This window comes from Alosa sapidissima, chromosome 19 (assembly GCF_018492685.1).
Source record: "Alosa sapidissima isolate fAloSap1 chromosome 19, fAloSap1.pri, whole genome shotgun sequence".
NCBI lineage: Eukaryota > Metazoa > Chordata > Actinopteri > Clupeiformes > Clupeidae > Alosa > Alosa sapidissima.
In genome coordinates this window covers 30,320,656-30,340,606 of record NC_055975.1, presented here as the reverse complement: position 1 = coordinate 30,340,606, position 19,951 = coordinate 30,320,656, and the positions used below count along the sequence as shown (strand labels likewise).

General features: G+C 48.6%; 2 protein-coding genes across 3 annotated transcripts in view; both read left to right on the top strand.

The window, feature by feature from the left end:
• Positions 1–355: 355 nt before the first annotated feature.
• On the top strand, positions 356–12,472 carry slbp2 (stem-loop binding protein 2). 2 transcript variants are annotated; one of them, XM_042072641.1, is made up of 8 exons: positions 356–483; positions 2,495–2,620; positions 2,782–2,865; positions 3,744–3,821; positions 7,327–7,470; positions 10,280–10,456; positions 11,497–11,647; positions 11,768–12,472. In XM_042072641.1, exons 1-8 carry the CDS (start codon positions 362–364, stop codon positions 11,906–11,908), a joined length of 1,023 nt encoding a protein of 340 aa, XP_041928575.1. In that variant the 5' UTR covers positions 356–361; the 3' UTR covers positions 11,909–12,472. The 2 variants fall into 2 exon arrangements, with proteins under 2 accessions (XP_041928575.1, XP_041928576.1); XM_042072642.1 differs by lacking the exon at positions 356–483 and adding an exon at positions 709–834.
• Positions 12,473–13,254: 782 nt separating this feature from the next.
• Positions 13,255–19,951, top strand: part of LOC121692770 — a 60,234-nt gene continuing 53,537 nt past the window's right edge. The window contains exons 1-6 of the mRNA XM_042071646.1: positions 13,255–13,451; positions 14,176–15,428; positions 15,468–16,048; positions 16,377–16,460; positions 17,557–17,712; positions 19,436–19,501. Coding sequence (XP_041927580.1) covers positions 13,433–13,451; positions 14,176–15,428; positions 15,468–16,048; positions 16,377–16,460; positions 17,557–17,712; positions 19,436–19,501 — 2,159 coding nt within the window. The 5' untranslated portion in view covers positions 13,255–13,432. The remainder of the gene's footprint in view (positions 13,452–14,175; positions 15,429–15,467; positions 16,049–16,376; positions 16,461–17,556; positions 17,713–19,435; positions 19,502–19,951) is intronic.

Below are 19,951 nucleotides of genomic sequence, written 5' to 3'. Positions count from 1 at the left end.
ATACTTTTTGTATTACACTTTGTCTTAAAGCTACATTACATTGGTAACATCTACAGAAACACAATTAAAAATAAAAGTGTAATACAAAAAGTCTTTCTCTTAATGTGAAGATTAAACTGGTAGAAGTTTATGAGAATCTCTATAAAGAAAAAAAAAAGTCCCATTCACCTATAATGTGATAGTGTCACCTATTGTGGTCATTTTCAGGACTTTCGTCCCGGGTAGCGATTTTGGCACACATCCCACGTTGTTCAATGGGGTCATATTAGTCTATAACAGTTGAGATATTCTGCGCTAAATGAAGTGCATACAAATCTTTCCCATGACCTCTACTATAACAGAAGATGAGTGGATGGCCAACATGAAACAGCTCGAACACCTGCGCGCAGCCGATGGACATGTAGGCTACGCTGCTATGAAACCCATTATTTTCAATGACTTGCGCGCGCAAGAACTGGCCTGCCGCTGCGCTGAACATGGCAGGTGAGACGCTATCGTTATTTTAATTAGGATATACACCAGAAACGTCACGATTATTTCCAGAGACCGTTCTAAGGAATCGGGTCGTTCATGAAAGCCTTTTTTGCTGGCTACAGCGTCATGCTTCTCAACTGCTGAGGGTAGGGGAAGTGGGCCTACTAGGTTGATTTTTGCAAACCAAACAACACGATTTTAACGGGTTGAATTACCGGTAGGTCTAGTGTCTGATCACTGCTCCGCCCAACTCACCTGAAACGAATTGGAACTTGATTCAGACTTTTCAAAATGGCTTTTTTCGCCTGCGGCCGCAGTCGAAGTCGGCATGTCAGCATTTCAAAGCACTTCGGAGTCAAGGTCGGTAATCAAACCCACTGCATTATATTCCGTTCGACTGATACGTTCGTAGGTTAGTACCGGTATTAAGATAATTTGGATGTGTTGACCATCTGTCCGCTGTGCCTATTGTTGCATAAGGTTTCTAAATTGTAGCCTAAATCTAAAAGTTCGGCCTAGCATTAGTCTGCCCCACTTAACATTTTTCGTTCCTGTCTGAATAAATCTCAAAGAGAATATGTTGACATTTTGGAAGGAATCTTTCTACCACCGATGTCGACGTCTTTCAATGACACTGGTATCACTACTCCTAACCCAGTCGACTCCACGGCGGACGGGGTCGCGCATATCCGAGTGCAGATGGTTATTAACAAGGTCGCGCAAATCCGAGTACAGGTTATTAATACGGTCGTCTGGGTCATATTACAAAAAAAAAAAGAAATGCCTTTACTTTTACAGACCCCTTAATAATTTAATAATGACATTATATATATATATATATATATATATATATATATATATATTTGTTTAAAATGCCTGAAAATTGTCCTGTCACACTCTGACCATACATGGAAGTTGAGATGTGTACTTCCATTTAAAAATACTTATATGAGTATGTACTTATATAAATATACTTTTTTTAAATCTCATACGTGTACCAACATGTTTGAATGGGAGTGCAGATGCCCCACGGGTGGGTTGTATGCGTGAACAGACGTCTGAATTATCGAACCTAGACATGGTCTACTACCTGCCCCCTAGACCTGCATGCCTACCTGCCCCCTAGACGTGCTCTAACCCTACCTGCCCCCTAGACCTGCATGCCTACCTGCCCCCTAGACGTGCTCTAACCCTACCTGCCCCCTAGACATGCTCTTACCCTACCTGCCCCCTAGACATGCTCTTACCCTACCTGCCCCCTAGACATGCTCTTACCCTACCTGCCCCCTAGACATGCTCTTGCCCTACCTGCCCCCTAGACATGCTCTTGCCCTACCTGCCCCCTAGACATGCTCTTACCCTACCTGCCCCCTAGACGTGCCTACCTGCCCCCTAGACGTGCCTACCTGCCCCCTAGACGTGCTCTTGCCCTACCTGCCCCCTAGACGTGCCTACCTGCCCCCTAGACGTGCTCTTGCCCTACCTGCCCCCTAGACGTGCTCTTGCCCTACCTGCCCCCTAGACGTGCTCTTGCCCTACCTGCCCCCTAGACATGCTCTTACCCTACCTGCCCCCTAGACATGCTCTTGCCCTACCTGCCCCCTAGACATGCTCTTGCCCTACCTGCCCCCTAGACATGCTCTTGCCCTACCTGCCCCCTAGACATGCTCTTACCCTACCTGCCCCCTAGACGTGCCTACCTACCTGCCCCCTAGACATGCTCTTACCCTACCTGCCCCCTAGACGTGCTCTTGCCCTACCTGCCCCCTAGACGTGCTCTTGCCCTACCTGCCCCAGCACTAAGTCTCGAGGTTACACGGGTGAGCGCGTGTCTGAACACAAAAGGGTGAGGCTACACTGAAATAGTAGTAAACAAGTTTTGGCAGATTTCAATCACCCACTCCACCTTTGAGTGTTTATCTGTTTATTTGTTTATCGGTCTGTTTGTTTGTTTATTTGTTTATCTGTTTATCGGTTTGTTTGTTTGTTTATCTGTTTGTTTATTTGTTTGTTTGGTCAGAGGCTTTTCCATCCCCTCATGGCCTGGCTTCTCCGAACAGGCGCTCAGCTTCAGCGCTGGACACCACCTCAGCATGGAGCCCTGGCTACTGCCTGGATGCAGCTCTGTCTACGACCGCCTGGTCAGGTAACGTACATACGCACGCGTGTCACCTCAGTCATCTGTCGTGTGTGTGTCGTGTGTGTGTCGTGTGTGTGTCGTGTGTGTGTCGTGTGTGTGTCGTGTGTGTGTGTGTGTGTCGTGTGTGTGTGTGTGTGTGTGTGTGAACTGTGTGGTTGTGGTTCCAGTGATGCGGGAGCAAGTCCTCGGTCCCTGCAGAGTGGTGGAGACAAAAACAACTTGGCTGCGCTCTCCTCTCAAAAGCCTCGCAGGTACGGCTCACCTCCACCCCAACCCCTCCACCCCAACCCCTCCATCTCACTCCTCCATCTCCCTCACCTCCACCCCAACCCCTCCACCCCAACCCCTCCATCTCACTCCTCCCCCCCAACCCCTCCATCTCACACCTCCATCTCCCTCACCTCCACCCCAACCCCTCCCTCTCACTCCTCCATCTCCCTCACCTCCACCCCAACCCCTCCCTCACTCCTCCATCTCCCTCACCTCCACCCCAACCCCTCCACCCCAACCCCTCCCCCTCCCTCACCTCCACCCCAACCCCTCCCTCCTCACTCCTCCATCTCCCTCACCTCCACCCCAACCCCTCCACCCCAACCCCTCCATCTCACTCCTCCCCCTCCCTCACCTCCACCCCAACCCCTCCCTCCTCACTCCTCCATCTCCCTCACCTCCACCCCCCCTCCCTCCTCACTCCTCCATCTCCCTCACCTCCACCCCAACCCCTCCCTCCTCACTCCTCCATCTCCCTCACCTCCACCCCAACCCCTCCCTCCTCACACCTCCATCTCACTCCTCCCCCTCCCTCACCTCCACCCCAACCCCTCCCTCCTCACTCCTCCATCTCACTCCTCCCCCTCCCTCACCTCCACCCGAACCCCTCCATCTCACTCCTCCATCTCACTCCTCCCCCTCCCTCACCTCCCCCCTCCCTCATCCCCACAAGTGTGTGTGTGTGTGTTCAGGGTGTGTATACGTGTGTGTGTCCAGGGTGTGTATAAATGCGGTGTGTGTGTCCAGGGTGTGTATAAATGTGGTGTGTGTGTGTGTCTGTCCAGGGTGTGTATAAATGTGGTCTGTGTGTGTCCAGGGTGTGTATAAATGTGGTGTGTGTGTGTCTGGTCCTCTTTAGGTCGTCCATCCTTGAGCGCTGTATCCTGCGAATATCCTCAGCAGGCGTCCAGACAGATGAGACTGATGTAGTCCCCAGGTCACGCATGCATCTCAACATATAGAACCATTCCTCCCATCTCAACATGTAGAACCATCTCAACATATAGAACCATTCCTCCCATCTCAACATGTAGAACCATTCCTCCCATCTCAACATGTAGAACCATCTCAACATTTAGAACCATTCCTCCCATCTCAACATGTAGAACCATTCCTCCCATCTCAACTTGTAGAACCATCTCAACATGTAGAACCATTCCTCCCATCTTAACATGTAGAACCATCTCAACATGTAGAACCATGCCTCCCATCTCAACATGTAGAACCATGCCTCCCATCTCAACATGTAGAACCATGCCTCCCATCTCAACATGTAGAACCATGCCTCCCATCTCAACATGTAGAACCATTCCTCCCATCTCAACATGTAGAACCATCTCAACATATAGAACCATTCCTCCCATCTCAACATGTAGAACCATCTCAACATGTAGAACCATTCCTCCCATCTCAACATATAGAACCATGCCTCCCATCTCAACATGTAGAACCATGCCTCCCATCTCAACATGTAGAACCATGCCTCCCATCTCAACATGTAGAACCATGCCTCCCATCTCAACATGTAGAACCATTCCTCCCATCTCAACATGTAGAACCATCTCAACATGTAGAACCATTCCTCCCATCTCAACATGTAGAACCATTCCTCCCATCTCAACATGTAGAACCATTCCTCCCATCTCAACATGTAGAACCATCTCAACATATAGAACCATACCCCCCATCTCAACATATAGAACCATGCCTCCCATCTCAACATGTTAGAACCATGCCTCCCATCTCAACATGTAGAACCATGCCTCCCATCTCAACATGTAGAACCATTCCTCCCATCTCAACATATAGAACCATTCCTCCCATCTCAACATGTAGAACCATGCCTCCCATCTCAACATGTAGAACCATCTCAACATGTAGAACCATTCCTCCCATCTCAACATGTAGAACCATTCCTCCCATCTCAACATGTAGAACCATCTCAACATATAGAACCATACCCCCCATCTCAACATATAGAACCATACCTCTCAACATATAGAACCATACCCCCCATCTCAACATATAGAACCATACCCCCCATCTCAACATATAGAACCATACCTCCCATCTCAACATATAGAACCATACCCCCTATCCAGGGATGTGCACAGGAATTTTAAGGGGCAGTTGCTCTGACCTGAAAAAAGGGCCCCCCCCCCCCCCAAAAAAAAAAAAAAAAAACCTCACGGGCTATATGAAGGACTGAGAATAACAGGGTCTTTATTAAAATATATATACACTTCTATCTATCTATCTATCTATATATATATATATATATATATATATATATATATATATATATATATATATATATATATATATATATATATATAAAACACTGAAATACAGCACTCAATCACCTTAACTAATAACACAGAAAAACATGACTTGGATCATGAAAATCACCAACATCAATATCCCTATCAATATCCTATCAAGTCACTGATAGGTTTCTCCAAATGTGGGCTCATCATCTGACCAATTACATATTATTGTTATTGCCATTATCATATTATTTTAATGCCCACTAGTGGTATTTATGTTCTGCTCAGGCAAGCTCTTTGAAATGATAGCCTATGTTTTTTTAGATTACAATTATTTTGTATAATGGTCCTCTCATCTCATATTTGGTGATCATCACTTAGGCCTACCTGCCCTACTGTATGTGCCTCCTCCTGGTCCACATTTTCCTCACATGTTCTGGAGGCTTGTGACTGCTCCTCATCTTAAATGTAATGTAATTCTGAAACATTGCCATTAGTAGGCTAAAATATGAGTCTGATTAATTAATCAATTCGCGTACACAGTGTCATGTCATCTTTATCACAGAAAGTTTCTGTCTCACCTGCTGGTTGGCTTTTTCGCAGCCAACGCTGCAGTGATGTGCTGCCCTTTGCTGCCTCCCTGAATGGTCTCTCCCTCTCCTGAATCCGCCTCTTTTCAGTGGGCATCTTGGCTCCAAACAATAGCCAAAATAGTGGATAGGATTTAGGCATTTAACCATTTTGAATAAAATAATTAATGTGATTCATTACTTCCATCATTCATTCTACTTGCTAAAACAAAATGTGAGAAACTAACTATCAGCAGACATGTAGGCTAGCTTTAGTTTGCCTAATGCAGGGGTGGACATGTAGGCTAGCTTTAGTTTGCCTAATGCAGGGGTGGACATGTAGGCTAGCTTTAGTTTGCTTAATGCAGGGGTGGGCAAACATTTTGGCTCAAGGGCCACATTGGGTTTTGAAAATTGGCCGGCGGGCCGCACAGTAGGCTAGTAGCATAATGTTCAAGTTAGTTCTGCTGCAAAGGAGAACTAAGAGTAGGCCTATCATCTCTATTTAATATGATGTTTTGACATTGTAAACGTTCTCTAAGAGTGGAAAGCAGTTTGCGGTAAAGCTAACCAATGTCGTCTCTGTCACAGGAAAAAAATAGCGAGCAGCCTGATAACCAAATGAAATGCTCGGCGGGCCGGATGAAAGTGCTTGGTGTGCGGGCCGCAGTTTGCCTACACCCGGCCTAATGCCTACCAAAACTGGCTATGTGGTAACGGGCTGCTTGTCTGCGAGCTATCTGTCTGATTATTTAGGCTAAACGTGGCAAACTCAGCCTGGATTTATGAAGATTTGAATTCATTTCATACAACTTGATGATCGTTCGGTTGTTATACATCACAAACTCACTTATTCCGACAACGTGGTTTCGCAACAATCTCCTTCTAAGTCCGCTCATGCAGGCTCAGCTCAGGTGCCGGTCACGTGCAGCGCTGCAGCCACGTAAACGGAGTTTGCCCTTCCCCTACTGACTTCCACTTTCGGTGGAGTTCGGTGGAGTGTGGAAGTGAATGAGGCTTTGCGATTTTTTTTTATCTAGGCCTACGTGAAATTCTGCATCCATTGTACGATTTATTTATTTATTTATTTTCCCCTCGGAAGGGCAACGTGAGTCGAGAAGGCCATATGGGCAGTTGCCCGGGCAACCTGAGCAACCCCCCTGTGCACGTCCCTGCTCCTATCTCAACATATAGAACCATACCTTTCCATCTCAACATATAGAACCATACCTTTCCATCTCAACATATAGAACCATACCTCTCCATCTTGACATATAAAACCATTCTTCCCCATCTCGACATGTAGCCTCAAACCCCCCATCTCTGCTGATATATTATTATGTAACCCACTTACAATCTCCACCACTCTTAGCCGGTCATATTGCAGAGCTAACTAGCCTGGATCTTGGCTGTCTGTGCTAGACTTTGGGCACGTTCAGTAAGTACCATAGAGTAAAGATACTTGTTCAGTAAGTACCATAGAGTAAAGATACTTGTTCAGTAAGTACCATAGAGTAGATAGATAGATACTGTATTGATCCCCAAGGGGAAATTCAAGTTGAGTAAAGATGCGCTGTGTTTTAAAATCTGATCCTCTTTTTTTCAGGTCTCCGAAGCCCTTCTGGTGTTCCCGTAACTTGGATCCGTCGCGTTTCGAGACCAATGAGTCGGTTCTGAAGCGTCGGCAGAAGCAGATCCAGTACGGGAAGAACACCCAGGGGTACCAGAACTACCTGCAGCAGGTGCCAAGGTACGCACTACGCACTCACAGAACTACCTGCAGCAGGTGCCACAGTACGCACTACGCACTCACAGAACTACCTGCAGCAGGTGCCACAGTACGCACTACGCACTCACAGAACTACCTGCAGCAGGTGCCACGGTACGCACTACGCACTCACAGAACTACCTGCAGCAGGTGCCACAGTACGCACTACGCACTCACAGAACTACCTGCAGCAGGTGCCACGGTACGCACTACTCACTCACAGAACTACCTGCAGCAGGTGCCAAAGTATGCACTACGCACTACTCACTCACAGAACTACCTGCAGTAGGTGCCAAAGTACTGTATGCACTACTCTCAATCTGGACTGCACACTACTCTCCTCTCAATGTGTATGCACTGTTAGTCAAACTAAACTCTACTCCCCTCAATCTGGACAAGTCAAGTTTATTTATATAGCGCATTTCATACACAGAGGTCATTCAATGTGCTTTACATAAACAAAAGCAAACAGGAATAACAAATAAAAGCATAGAGGGGCAATATAGAAGAAGAATAGTTCAAAGAATAGTTCAAAAGGTAAAGATCATAATTAAAAAGAAAACCTAAAACGCACTAGGTAAAATCATTTAACAATAAATAATTAATAAGCAACAAAAAAAGTAATAAAAGACAAGAGAGAATAATGTTCAAGCCAGATTCAGAATTTGTAACTCGGCGCAGTTAGCAGAAAGCATCTGATAACAGTTTGGTCTTAAGTCTAGATTTAAAACTACAGTTGAGTCCTTTTTGATGTCATCCCAATATTGATGGTAAAAAGCTAAAAAAAAAGTCATCCCAAAGATGATGGTGAAAAGCTAAGAAGCTAAAAGCTGCTTCACCATGTTTAGTTCTAACAGCAGGTTTTTCACCTGGGACCTGAGAGGACGAAAAGGTGTGTACTGCTGAAGCATGTCTGATGGGTATTTATGTCCTGCTTCATTTACTGATTTATAAACAAGTAGTTCTTTAAAGTGTCAGTTCAATGTAAATTGACCCATAGCCCAGTTGTATAAGCTCACCACATGCAGCCCATCAGAAAAGAATGAGACAATTTGGGACAACGTAGGCCATGTTATGGACAGGCAGCTTAAAGCAGACCCATGAGGGCATCAAAACTGAAACTGAAAGTAACTCCCCACTGCCCCCATGGATCTGCTTTCAGCTGCCTGTCCATAACTTGGCCCATGGGTCTGCTTTAAGCTGCCTGGCCATAACTTGGCCCATGGGTCTGCTTTAAGCTGCCTGTCCATAACTTGGCCCATGGGTCTGCTTTAAGCTGCCTGGCCATAACTTGGCCCATGGGTCTGCTTTAAGCTGCCTGTCCATAACTTGGCCCATGGGTCTGCTTTAAGCTGCCTGTCCATAACTTGGCCCATGGGTCTGCTTTAAGCTGCCTGTCCATAACTTGGCCCATGGGTCTGCTTTCAGCTGCCTGTCCATAACTTGGCCCATGTTGTCCCAAATTGTCTCCTTCTTTTTCCTATGGGCTGCATGTGATGAGCTTGAACAACAGGACTAGGGGTCAATTTACACTGAACTTACACTTTAAAGTCAATTCTGTGACTTACTGGAAGCCAGTGCAAGGACTTGGAGTAGAGTTGGAATAATGCGGTCAGTTCTTTTAGTTTTTGTTAGAATCCTAGCTGCTGCTTTTTGTATCACCTGAAGCTGTTTGATAGTCTTTTTAGGAAGGCCTGTAAACAGTCCATTGCAGTAATCAACCCTGCTGGAGATAAATGCATTTATGAGTTTTTCTAAGTCATGTTTTGACATCAGCCCTCTAAGTTTGGCAATATTATTGAGGTGGTAAAAAGCTGGTTTAGTTATCGCTTTCATGTGGCTGTTAGAATTTAGATCACTGTCGATTAATACACCAAGATTTTGAACAGTATCCTTTGCCTTCAACCCTTTTGTGTCAAGGAGAGTGGCAACCCTAAGTCTTTCCTCCTTTTTACCAAATATAATCTGGAAAACGCTTTACTCGCCTCTCAATCTAGACTATGCTTTACTCACCTCTCTATCTGGACTATGCTTTACTCGCCTCTCAATTTAGACTGTGCTTTGCTCACCTCTCAATCTGGACTATGCTTTACTCGCCTCTCAATTTAGACTGTGCTTTGCTCACCTCTCAATCTGGACTATGCTTTGCTCACCTCTCAATCTGGACTATGCTTTACTCGCCTCTCAATCTGGACTATGCTTTACTCGCCTCTCAATCTGGACTATGCTTTACTTGCCTCTCAATCTAGACTATGCTTTACTCACCTCTCAATCTGGAGTGTTTTATTGTAACTGGCTCATACATTCATTCCCTCACTCTCCACCTGGAGCCAGTGTGTGGTGAGTATTCTCATGCATGATGGCTGCCATGCATTAGCCAAGCGGGTGCTGTTTATTGGCCCCCTTCACTATAAAGCCCTCGACTGCCTTGAAGAAATCTCAAGTGGAAAATGCAGGTTATTGTTAGTCAGGTGTTAAAATCATTGACACTATTGACTGTATAGTAATGTTTGTTTTTTTCCCAAATGAAGTCTACTTAATCATTTGATTTTAAATGTCGGAACATTTCCATACTGTTAAGCTCTTCTGATTGATCAGTGTGTGTGTGTACGTTTGATCAGGGTGTGTGTGCGCTTTATCAGTGTGTTTGTATGTTTGTGTGTGTGTGCGTTTGGATGTGCACCTGTAGGCATCTGATTGATGTGTGTGTGTGTGTGTGTGTGCGCGCGCGTTTGGATGTGCATCTGTAGGCATCTGATTGATCTGTGTGTGTGTGTGTGTGCACCTGTAGGCACCTGCGGATCCCTGGGCTGCACCCGTCCACCCCTAACAAGTACCACAAGTACAGTCGGCGCTCATGGGATGCGCAGGTGCGGCTGTGGAGGAAGGCGCTGCATGCCTGGGACCCCAGCGCCTCTGCCCAAAGTGACCAGAGCGAGGGGGACGCTCCCCTGGACCAGGACGCACTGTGAGTGCTGATCGTGTGTGTGTGCGTCTCTGTCTGTCTCTTCTTGCCAGCTTATCGTTTGTAAGACTTAAAGCGATGGTTCAGAGTAATTTCCCTCTAGGGTCCTTTGCACCATGACCCCGAGCCAAACACCCCCCCCTGAACTTGTTTTCCCTTGGTCGAACCCTGGTTGAGTAGCGCTGTCGGAAACTAATGACTTTCTGCGGGCGCTAATGGAACCAACTTAGTATCTCGTGAATTACCCCACTAATAATTCCCAGAATGGTACGAAACTTCTACAGTAGTACAACTATCTTCTTTACTCATAAAACGAGGCATTGGAAAGTTTGTAAGTACACCAGGAGTTTATTTAAATAACACTTGCCTGATAGCTTCTACTCTGCTGCTATCTACCACTGCGTCGACGTTACTTCAGTGATTTGGGAAAAGCCCGTAAAAGTCCTGGCAGGAAGCGATTACATCAACGTTTTTTGGTATATCCAGTTTTTTATATTTTTTTTCCCGAAGTGTTTACAACTTAGTGTTAACTAATAATTGTTGCAAACTGGACTACGAACAAAATATTAGTGCATTCCTGGATCTACATCCTTATGCATGCTTCCTGCCAGGACTTTTACGGGCTTTTCCCAAATCACGGAAGTAACAGCGACGCAGCGCTAGATGGTAGCAGAGTAGTAGAGTCTTATTTAAATAAACTCCTGGTGCACTTACAAACTTTCTAATGCCTCGTTATTGGACTAAAGGTCATAGTTGTACTACTGTAGAAGTTTCGTACCATTCAGGGCATTATTAGTGGGGTAATTTACGAGATAAAAGTTGGTTCCATTACGACTGCAGAACATCATTCGTTTCTGACAGCGCTACTCGACCAGGGTTCGACCAAGGGAAAACAAGTCAGGGAGGGTGTTTGGCTCAGGGTCATGGTGCAAAGGACCCTAGGGTGAAATTACTCTGAACCATCGCTTTAACAAGGTGTTTCCATCCACCTTACCATGGAGTAATCACTTCCTGTATGTGTGTGTGTGTCCCTTGCTCCTCAGGCGAGGCCTGCTGGACCAGGTGGATGAGGAGCGGGGCGTGGAAATGGGCAGCCAGCTGGACGTTACGTCAGGATCCAACGCCACACTGCTAACCCCACAGCCAGCTGGCAATGCCGCACACGGACAGGCCATGTTTTCCTCCGCTCCCCAGGTGTGTGTGTGGTTTTACACTGCTCCCCTGAGTGTGTCTGTGTGCCCACGCTCATGTGTGCCTGTTTTGAGCGATGTTCTGTGTGTGTGTGTGTGTGTGTGTGTGTCTACATATTTATAGGAAGAGCTTTCAGTCTCCCGGGAGCGGCCCTTCCAGCCGGGGCTGGGCTATAGTTTCAGGAGCGAGCTCACCGCCGAGGAGAACGTCCTGGGCTGGCTGCGCTTTCTGCTGGAGGCTGAGGACCACTCCTACCAGCCCTGAACACACACACATACCACCTCTCGCCTACCCCACCCCTGCTCCACACACACACACACACCACCTCTCGCCTGCTCCACACACACCACCTCTCGCCCACCCCACCCCCGCTCCACACACACACACTACTCCTTCCTAAGGTTAACGTGTGTTTCTGTACCTTGTTGACAGGTTAACGTGTGTTTCTTTGAAGCTGCTAGTCACCTTTCCTGAAAACATGATTTTGATGTTTAATACGATGTCCTGTCACAGTTGGTTTTGTTTGTTTGTTTGTTTGAATGTTTCTGCACTTTTTGAACACTTGAGTGAAGGCAAATAAAGATGTGTTCCCAATGTCTCTGGTCACTTGTATGGTGGGCACTCGGGGTGCTAATGCGCTGGGTTACGGAGTGGGACCGCTGGTCACCCCAACATCGGAGATAAGGGAGGTCGAGGAAAGCATTTAACTCCTATTTATTTTGATCCGAAAATCGATTCTCAATATCTCTAATACACTCCATTTGTCCATGGAGTTTTTGTTTGTTTTAATGTACTAATGTGAAATAAAGTTTGTCTGACTGAAATGCATTGGAGTCTGTGGAAGACTGTCCTTTGTCCGAAATGTAAACCAAGCTTTTGTTTGGTTTGGTGTGGGCGTTCGACAAGGAACGAAATGGGCATGTTATGCGAATCAAGAACCTCATCTAATCAGACCTGTTCAAGGAACTCTGCTGTGGCCAGTTCTGTATGGACCTTTCCCAAAATCACAGGCCATGCCGTGCTGAGTTAGGATGCGCTAGTGAGTTGATTTGATCAGACACTGGCACTCATGCCATGCGCTGGTGCGTTAGGATTTGATCGGACATTGTGTCCCTTGTAGCAGGATGGCTAATCCTCTAGGAAAAGCTGCATGAGCTAAGCCTAGACAGATAAACAGCCACCACACACACTCAACCGACATTTTGGCTTTTAAACTTGCCAACCAAGAAATTTACAAGAATGTTTATTCAAACTTATTAAAGGTACTGGAAATCATAAGGGGAAATTGTGTTATTAAAATGTAATTAATATTGTTTACATGATTAATAATTACCAAGGCATTAGTATTACTGTTATCAGAGAAAACAACAGCAATGTTTTAATGTTGTTGTGGATGATTAGCCTAGAAATCTAGGATGGCCTGCCAGGCTAGTGGATGATCTTATTCTTGAATTTCCCCTTGGGGATCAATAATAGACTCTCTTCAGGCCGGATATGTCGCAGATGCATTTGATTGGAGGACAGAGCTTCGAGGGCAGGACACGGAGGGCAGTGTTGTCCGCTCACGTCACACTCTCGTTCACGCTCCAACGAGTCATCATGCCCCTTTTAACATGTGAATACTTCGGCGCGATACGTCCGATCAGCTGTCAGATCGACTTTTGACAAGATTTTGACGTGCACACACTTGCAAATCGTTTGTTTCTGGTTGTTTCGGTTTGACCCCAGGCTCTGGAGTTCTGGCTGCGCTGCAAACACGCCGGCGAAACGATCGAACAGCGATTCGGTATGGATACAGTTATAGACAGTAAGTGCAGCGGATGATCTGATTATTCAGGAGCTCAGCAGAGCTGTGTGTGAGAGTGATTGTTCTCTTGACCCAATTAGTTCGGAGGCTACTGGACTCCCAACAGCTTTTGAGATAGCAGAACATTTTAGTTGAGGTACCGTATGCAAGTCTATCTTTCGCGTTGCTTGTCTAAGGGTTAGGCTACACATCTCAGTTTAAATGTGTCTGTCCCCCAGGCTTAGGTGAGAGGGTAATTCTATTAACTGTAATGCTTATGGTAGGTTAATAATCCGTGATGTGAGTTTATGACTAGGCCTACACACATACTAAGGTAGAGTGGTACATGACATGACTACATGTGCTCTATGGTGTCTGATCATTTGTTCATTTCTCTGGCTATAGTCCTGGATCCTCTGGCAAAAATTGTTCTGCATTGCTCTGCCTACTTTCCAGTTCCACTTCTGTCATGTCCTCACTGTGCTCAGAGCAGAACATAAATGTTTATCTCCGTGTTTCTGAATACGATCGGTTACAGTTCTGAAAATGTAAAAATGGTAAACACTGCAAGTTTGCGCTGCTGCGCTGTCTGTCTGCACAGCAGTGCAGGTCAGAGTGCTTGACCGTGACCACAGACTCCAGACCTCTGGGCCTACCGAGTGTGGGAACCCCAGGACGCCCTCCACTGGCGTGTGTGTGACCTCTGGTCCATCCTGACTGGCGTGTGTGTGTCTGTCTTCCCCAGGTGACCCCGCCGTCGTGGCCTACAGGGAGTGGGTTTGCAGGGAGTATGGGACGCTGCCGGACTATCGCTGCCTGCTGCGGGGGGGCGTGCCCCTCGGGTCGGTCTACACGGAGCCGGAGATGGTGCAGAGGAGCAGAGAGCTGAGCCGCTGGGAGGAGGAGGAGGAGGAGGAGGAAGAGGCCTGCCTGCGCGGAGACCTCACCTCCAGGGCCAGCCCAGCCTACCACCCCACACGCCTGGAGCAGCTCTTCTGCCGACCCCAGCGCCCCGCACACACACACACGCACGCACACACACACGCCGAGCCCCGACCCCTCGCGCTCATCCTGCAGGGCCCCGCCGGACACGGCAAGTCTGTGGCCGTGCAGAAGCTGCTGCTGGACTGGGCCCGCGGCCGCCTGTACGAGCGCCTCTTTGACCTGGTCCTCGTGCTGCGCTGCGGCCATCTCGGCCGCGCCCCTGCGGACCGCTCGCTAGTGGACGCGCTGAGCCCCGAACGCTGCTTCAGCAATCTCGATCTCGCCCCTGCGGACCGCTCGCTTGTGGACGCGCTGAGCCCCGAACGCTGCTTCGTCCCTCTGGTGTCCCGCGCGCTGCAGGAGCGTCCGGCGCGGGTGCTCATCGCCATCGACGGCCTCGAGGACCTCCAGCCTCCTCTGGACGGCGACGACGCAGACGCAGACGCAGGCCCCCAGCGGCCAGCGGAGCTCCACGAGGCTCTCGGCGCCCTGCTCGGCGGACGGCTCCTGCCGCAGTGCCCCCTGCTGGTCACCACCAGGCCCGCGGGGGCGGACAGGCTGAGCCGGCTGCTGAAGAGGCCGCAGCGCACCGTGGAAATGATGGGCTTCTCAGAGGCGGCCGTGGAGCAGTGCTTCAGGAAGCTCCTCAGAGAGGAGGAGGGGGAGGAGGGGGAGCGTCTGGGACGTGCGCTCCACTGGCTGAGGTCGAGCGCTCCTCTCCGCACCGTCTGCTCCTCTCCTCTCCTCAGCACGATGGTCTGCGCTGTCCTCTGGCACCTCCCTGACCGCTGCCCCACGGGCGCACCGGACCTCGACCTGCACTCGGCCACGGCTGTGATCGCGTACGCCGTGTCCACGTTGCTACGGCGACATTGCCAGGGCTCGGGCCGGCTGATGTCCACCGCACTGCGACGCCTGAGCCGCCGGGCCCTGAGCCACATACTCCGGCAGCGGACGGTGTCTGACCAGGGAGGTGTGTGTGAGGCCGAGAGGCCCCTGGAGGTGGAGGAGGAGGTGGAGGAGGAGGAAGAGGAGGAGGAGGTGGAGGAGGAGGATGAGGAGTGGTTGAGCGAGGTCTTTGGCCACCCTAGTGTGCAGGAGTTTCTGTCGGCTCTCTGCTGCGTGTGGTCAGATGGCGGTGCGTCCCGGAGGTCCAGACAGCAGCTGCTGCAGCTCCTCTCCCTGCAGGGGGACGAGCAGACCACCCCTGACCCCAGCCTGCTGGACGTGGGGCGCTTCCTCTGCGGCCTGGCCGACCCACGCGTGCGGGGCCTCCTCCTCACAGACACGTCGCCTCCGTTGCCCCCGGCGACAGAGGCCCGTCTGGACGTGGAGGAGTGGCTCCTGCGCTTGGCGGGGGACGTGCGGGACTCGTACGGCGCTGACCACCTGAGGCTGCACGTCCTGCGCTGCCTCCACGAGCTCCATGACGACGGCGTGGCCAGCCGAGCCCTGGAGGCGTTGGGCAGGGTGCAGCTTTTCGGCGTTGCCATGACGACGGCCGACTGCTGGGCGCTGCGCTACTGCCTGCTCTGCGCTCCAGCCAATGGGAGCCTGGCGCTATGGCGATGCCACGTTACCGCGGACGCGCTGAGGATTCTGAGGCCTGCTCTGACACGTTGCCATGAACTGGAGTGGGTATCACGTGTGGCTGTGTGTGTGTGTGTGTGTGTGTGTGTTAATTGTTAGTGTGTGTGTGTGTTGTAATTGTTAGTGTGTGTGTGTGTTTGTGTGTGTGTTAATTGTTAGTGTGTGTGTGTGTATGTGTGTGTGTGTTAATTGTTAGTGTGTGTGTGTGTATGTGTGTGTGTGTGTTAATTGTTAGTGTGTGTATGTGTGTGTGCTTGTGTGTGTGTTAATTGTTAGTGTGTGTGTGTGTGTGTGTGTTAATTGTTAGTGTGTGTGTGTGTGTGTATGTGTGTGTGTGTGTGTGTGTTAATTGTTGTATGTGTGTGTTTTCAGACTGCAGGTGGAAGGCCTGTCTGACACTGATATCCCAGATCTCCTCATGGCGCTTGGAAGAGGAAAGAACCTCAAAGAACTGGGGTAGTACACCGCCTCTACACCTCCTCTACACCAACCACCTCCTCTACACCTCCCACCTCCACTACACCAACTACCTCCTCTACACCTCCTCTACACCTCCCACCTCCTCTACACCTCCCACCTCCACTACACCAACTACCTCCTCTACACCTCCTCTACACCTCCTCTACACCTCCCACCTCCTCTACACCTCCTCTACACCAACTACCTCCTCTACACCTCCTCTACACCAACCACCTCCTCTACACCTCCGACCTCCTCTACACCTCCTCTACACCTCCCACCTCCTCTACCCCTCCCACCTCCTCTACACCTCCCATCTTCTCTACACCTCCCACCTCCTCTACACCTCCTCTACACCAACCACCTCCTCTACACCTCCCACCTCCACTACACCAACTACCTCCTCTACACCTCCCACCTCCTCTACACCTCCTCTACACCTCCCACCTCCTCTACACCTCCTCTACACCTCCCACCTCCACTACACCAACTGCCTCCTCTACACCTCCCACCTCCTCTACACCTCCTCTACACCAACCACCTCCTCTACACCTCCTCTACACCAACCAACTCCTCTACACCTCCAACCTCCTCTACACCTCCTCTACACCTCCCACCTCCTCTACCCCTCCCACCTCCTCTACACCTCCTCTACACCTCCTCACCCATTATTATTACCAATTATAGTTTTATCATTAATTCTGGTACAGTGTGTGTACTGTTTCATTTGTATCGGCTCCTACACACAGCTGCGTGCGTTGCGTTGCTGGAGACGCATCCCATTCACTTTACATGGGCTCACGTCATCCGTTGCCGAACTGAATTGTGGGTCCGTCGCGTCGCGTTTCTCTCGTCGCTCGCATTGAGAAGTTCAGCTGTTGCTGCACCGACAGACGGCATCGGCCAATCAAGCCAATCTACGGACGGCACCAACCAATCACGTTACGGTTTTACTTCAAGTCATTTGCATAGCTACCGTCGGGAACACCCACTGGCATGCGTTGACGGAACGCAACTGTGTGTAGGAGCCGTAAGTGAGTATTTCAAACACACTGTGTATTTACATTACTGTGTGTATGTGTGTTCCCTCCAGGGTGGCTGGAAGCAGGTTGTGTGATGAGAGTGTGCAGCAGGTGCTGGCATGTCTTCCACAGCAGGAGAGTGTGGCCTTCATCTCCCTCTCAGTGCGGAGCGTCTCGCCCCGGCCAGCCGCCATGCTCGCCCGGCTCCTCCAGACCACCGAGTTCGAGTACGTGAGTACGCTACGCTAATCAGCTAACAGCTAGCCATATCAGCTCCTCCAGGCCACCTCGTTTGGGTATGTGAGTACGCTACGCTAATCAGCTAGCAGCTAATCAGCATTGCGTTTGAGCAGTGGTCCCCAAACTACGGCCCGCCAACTCATTTTGGGTGGCCCCCCAAAACATGTCCGTGGTATATAGCATCTGGCCCGCATGGGAGGACGACATCGTCAAACTATAACCTCCGTAATTTCCCCATTCATTCTCTATGGCGAGTCTTAACAGTACACATGTAATACTCCTTTTGCCCACTGGTGGTTGTTTTGGTGCTGTTTCGCGTTTGCCATCGAAAACGGAATGAAATGTAGGCCTACCTGCAAACAATGTAAGAGGCCTATGCTGACTGCATCAGTGCTCAAAGTATTCTAAACGTTTATCAATTATTTGTTAATAACTAACTAACTTCTATTCAAGTCATATTTCTGGGACTTTCTGGGATAATTATTTCTATTTTTTATTCACACGTTCAAATGTTCATACAGAGTTCAAAGTTCTCATCAGGTGAGTGAAAGTTAGAATGGTGATAATTTCAGATGTGTTTGCCAGCACTTCATAAAACTGTCATAGTTTGATAACTTTAAATTATTTGTAGGATATTGCTTGTTCACAACTTGAGCTATGTATGAAAAGAAACAAAAGAAAAAAAAGAGTCTTTTTATTAGTATTATGTCATTTGAGCTACATTTTACACTGATATGGCATGGTGGCAACATAAACACAGTTAGCAATGGTATTAAATTGCAGTAGCCTATGATTAAATGTAATGGAATATTCAACTAAGGTAGACTGCTGTTGTTCACAGCACTAAGCTATTTATGGTTAATATACTCCGAGTCTCTGGCCATCTCTTAGAGCCAGGCATAGTGAGCTGGCCCTCGGAAGAAAAAGTTTGGGGACCACTGCGTTTGAGTAGGTAACGCTAATCAGCTAGCAGCTAGCCATATCAGCTCCTCCAGAGCAGTGAATTTGAGTATGTGAGTACGCTTTTCTAAACAGCTAGCTATACCAGCTGCTTCAGACCATCGAGTTTGAATGTGTGGGTACACTATGCTAATCAGCTAGCCATATCAGCTCCTCCAAAGCATAGATATTAGAAAGCTAGATACCGCATTGGGCTCCAAAGCATAGATATTAGAAAGCTAGATACCGCATTGGGCTCCAGAAGGTATGTACATAGCACCGCCATCTTGGTGAGGGCAGCAATCACTGAAGGCCAATGGAGGAGCATGTGACTCTGATTGCTGGCAAATGTTGCCCATAGACAGTAAACGTGTTGCCCCAGCAATAGGGTGGTCGCGTTTATGAATGCCACCTAATTAGCCTACAAATCTAGACGCACCCTCGTGGCAGCTAATGTAATCTGCAGCCAGGGTAGTCTAGCAACTTTCCGTTGGCTTGCGAGCTGGAAAAATGAAACTTCAATCAGGCCAATCACAATCGCAACAGCACCCAACGCAACAGCACCCAACACAACACAACAGCACCCAACACAACACAACAGCACCCAACACAACAGCACCCAATACAACACAACAGCACCCAACACAACAACACCCAACACAACAGCACCCAATGATGGCCCAACGTCTGTTTGTTACCTGTGCTAATTAGTGAAAATGTGTCTTTAATGTCTTCTGTGTGTGTGTGTGTGTGTGTGTTTGTGTCTTGTAGGCTTGCTGAACTGACGAGCAGTGATGAGGAGACCTGCTGTTCTCACTTTTCCATGGATGCCTTCACGTGAGTCCCTAAGCAAAGCAGCATTAACACCTCATTCAGACATTCAGACATTCGTCCATTTGTTTATTTGTTCATTCATTCATTCATTCATTCATTCATTCATTCATTCATTTATTCAAAGCATAAAGCAAAACCTGTAATCTGAAACTCTGTAGCACTGTAGCTGCCTGGCAGCTCTAGCTGTTGTCTATAGTAATTTGACATTGCTTGGTATCTCGAGAAACAGACATCTTTGTCCACATTATTACCATGATACACAAATCTCTTTATCTCCCTTCGTCAAGTACCGTATCCCTATGTTACTGTTGCTAGGTCAGGTAAACAATGGCCATTCAGCGTTAAAAACCTGCATTAAAACTTGTGATTCTGCCCCAGCTGTGGCGCAACTGGCTGGGGCATCTGCACCGTACGCCGGCGACCCGGGTTCAATTCCCGCCCCGTGGTCCTTTC

What these genes read in the sequence shown, in the direction of transcription:
- slbp2 (XM_042072641.1), top strand. Translation starts at nt 362, where the DNA reads ATGAAACAGCTCGAACACCTGCGCGCAGCCGATGGACATGTAGGCTAC. An exon ending in GTCTACGACCGCCTGGTCAG is followed by an intron (nt 2,621 to 2,781) that starts GTAACGTACATA and finishes TTGTGGTTCCAG; the next exon opens with TGATGCGGGAGCAAGTCCTC. An exon ending in TCCTCTCAAAAGCCTCGCAG is followed by an intron (nt 2,866 to 3,743) that starts GTACGGCTCACC and finishes GGTCCTCTTTAG; the next exon opens with GTCGTCCATCCTTGAGCGCT.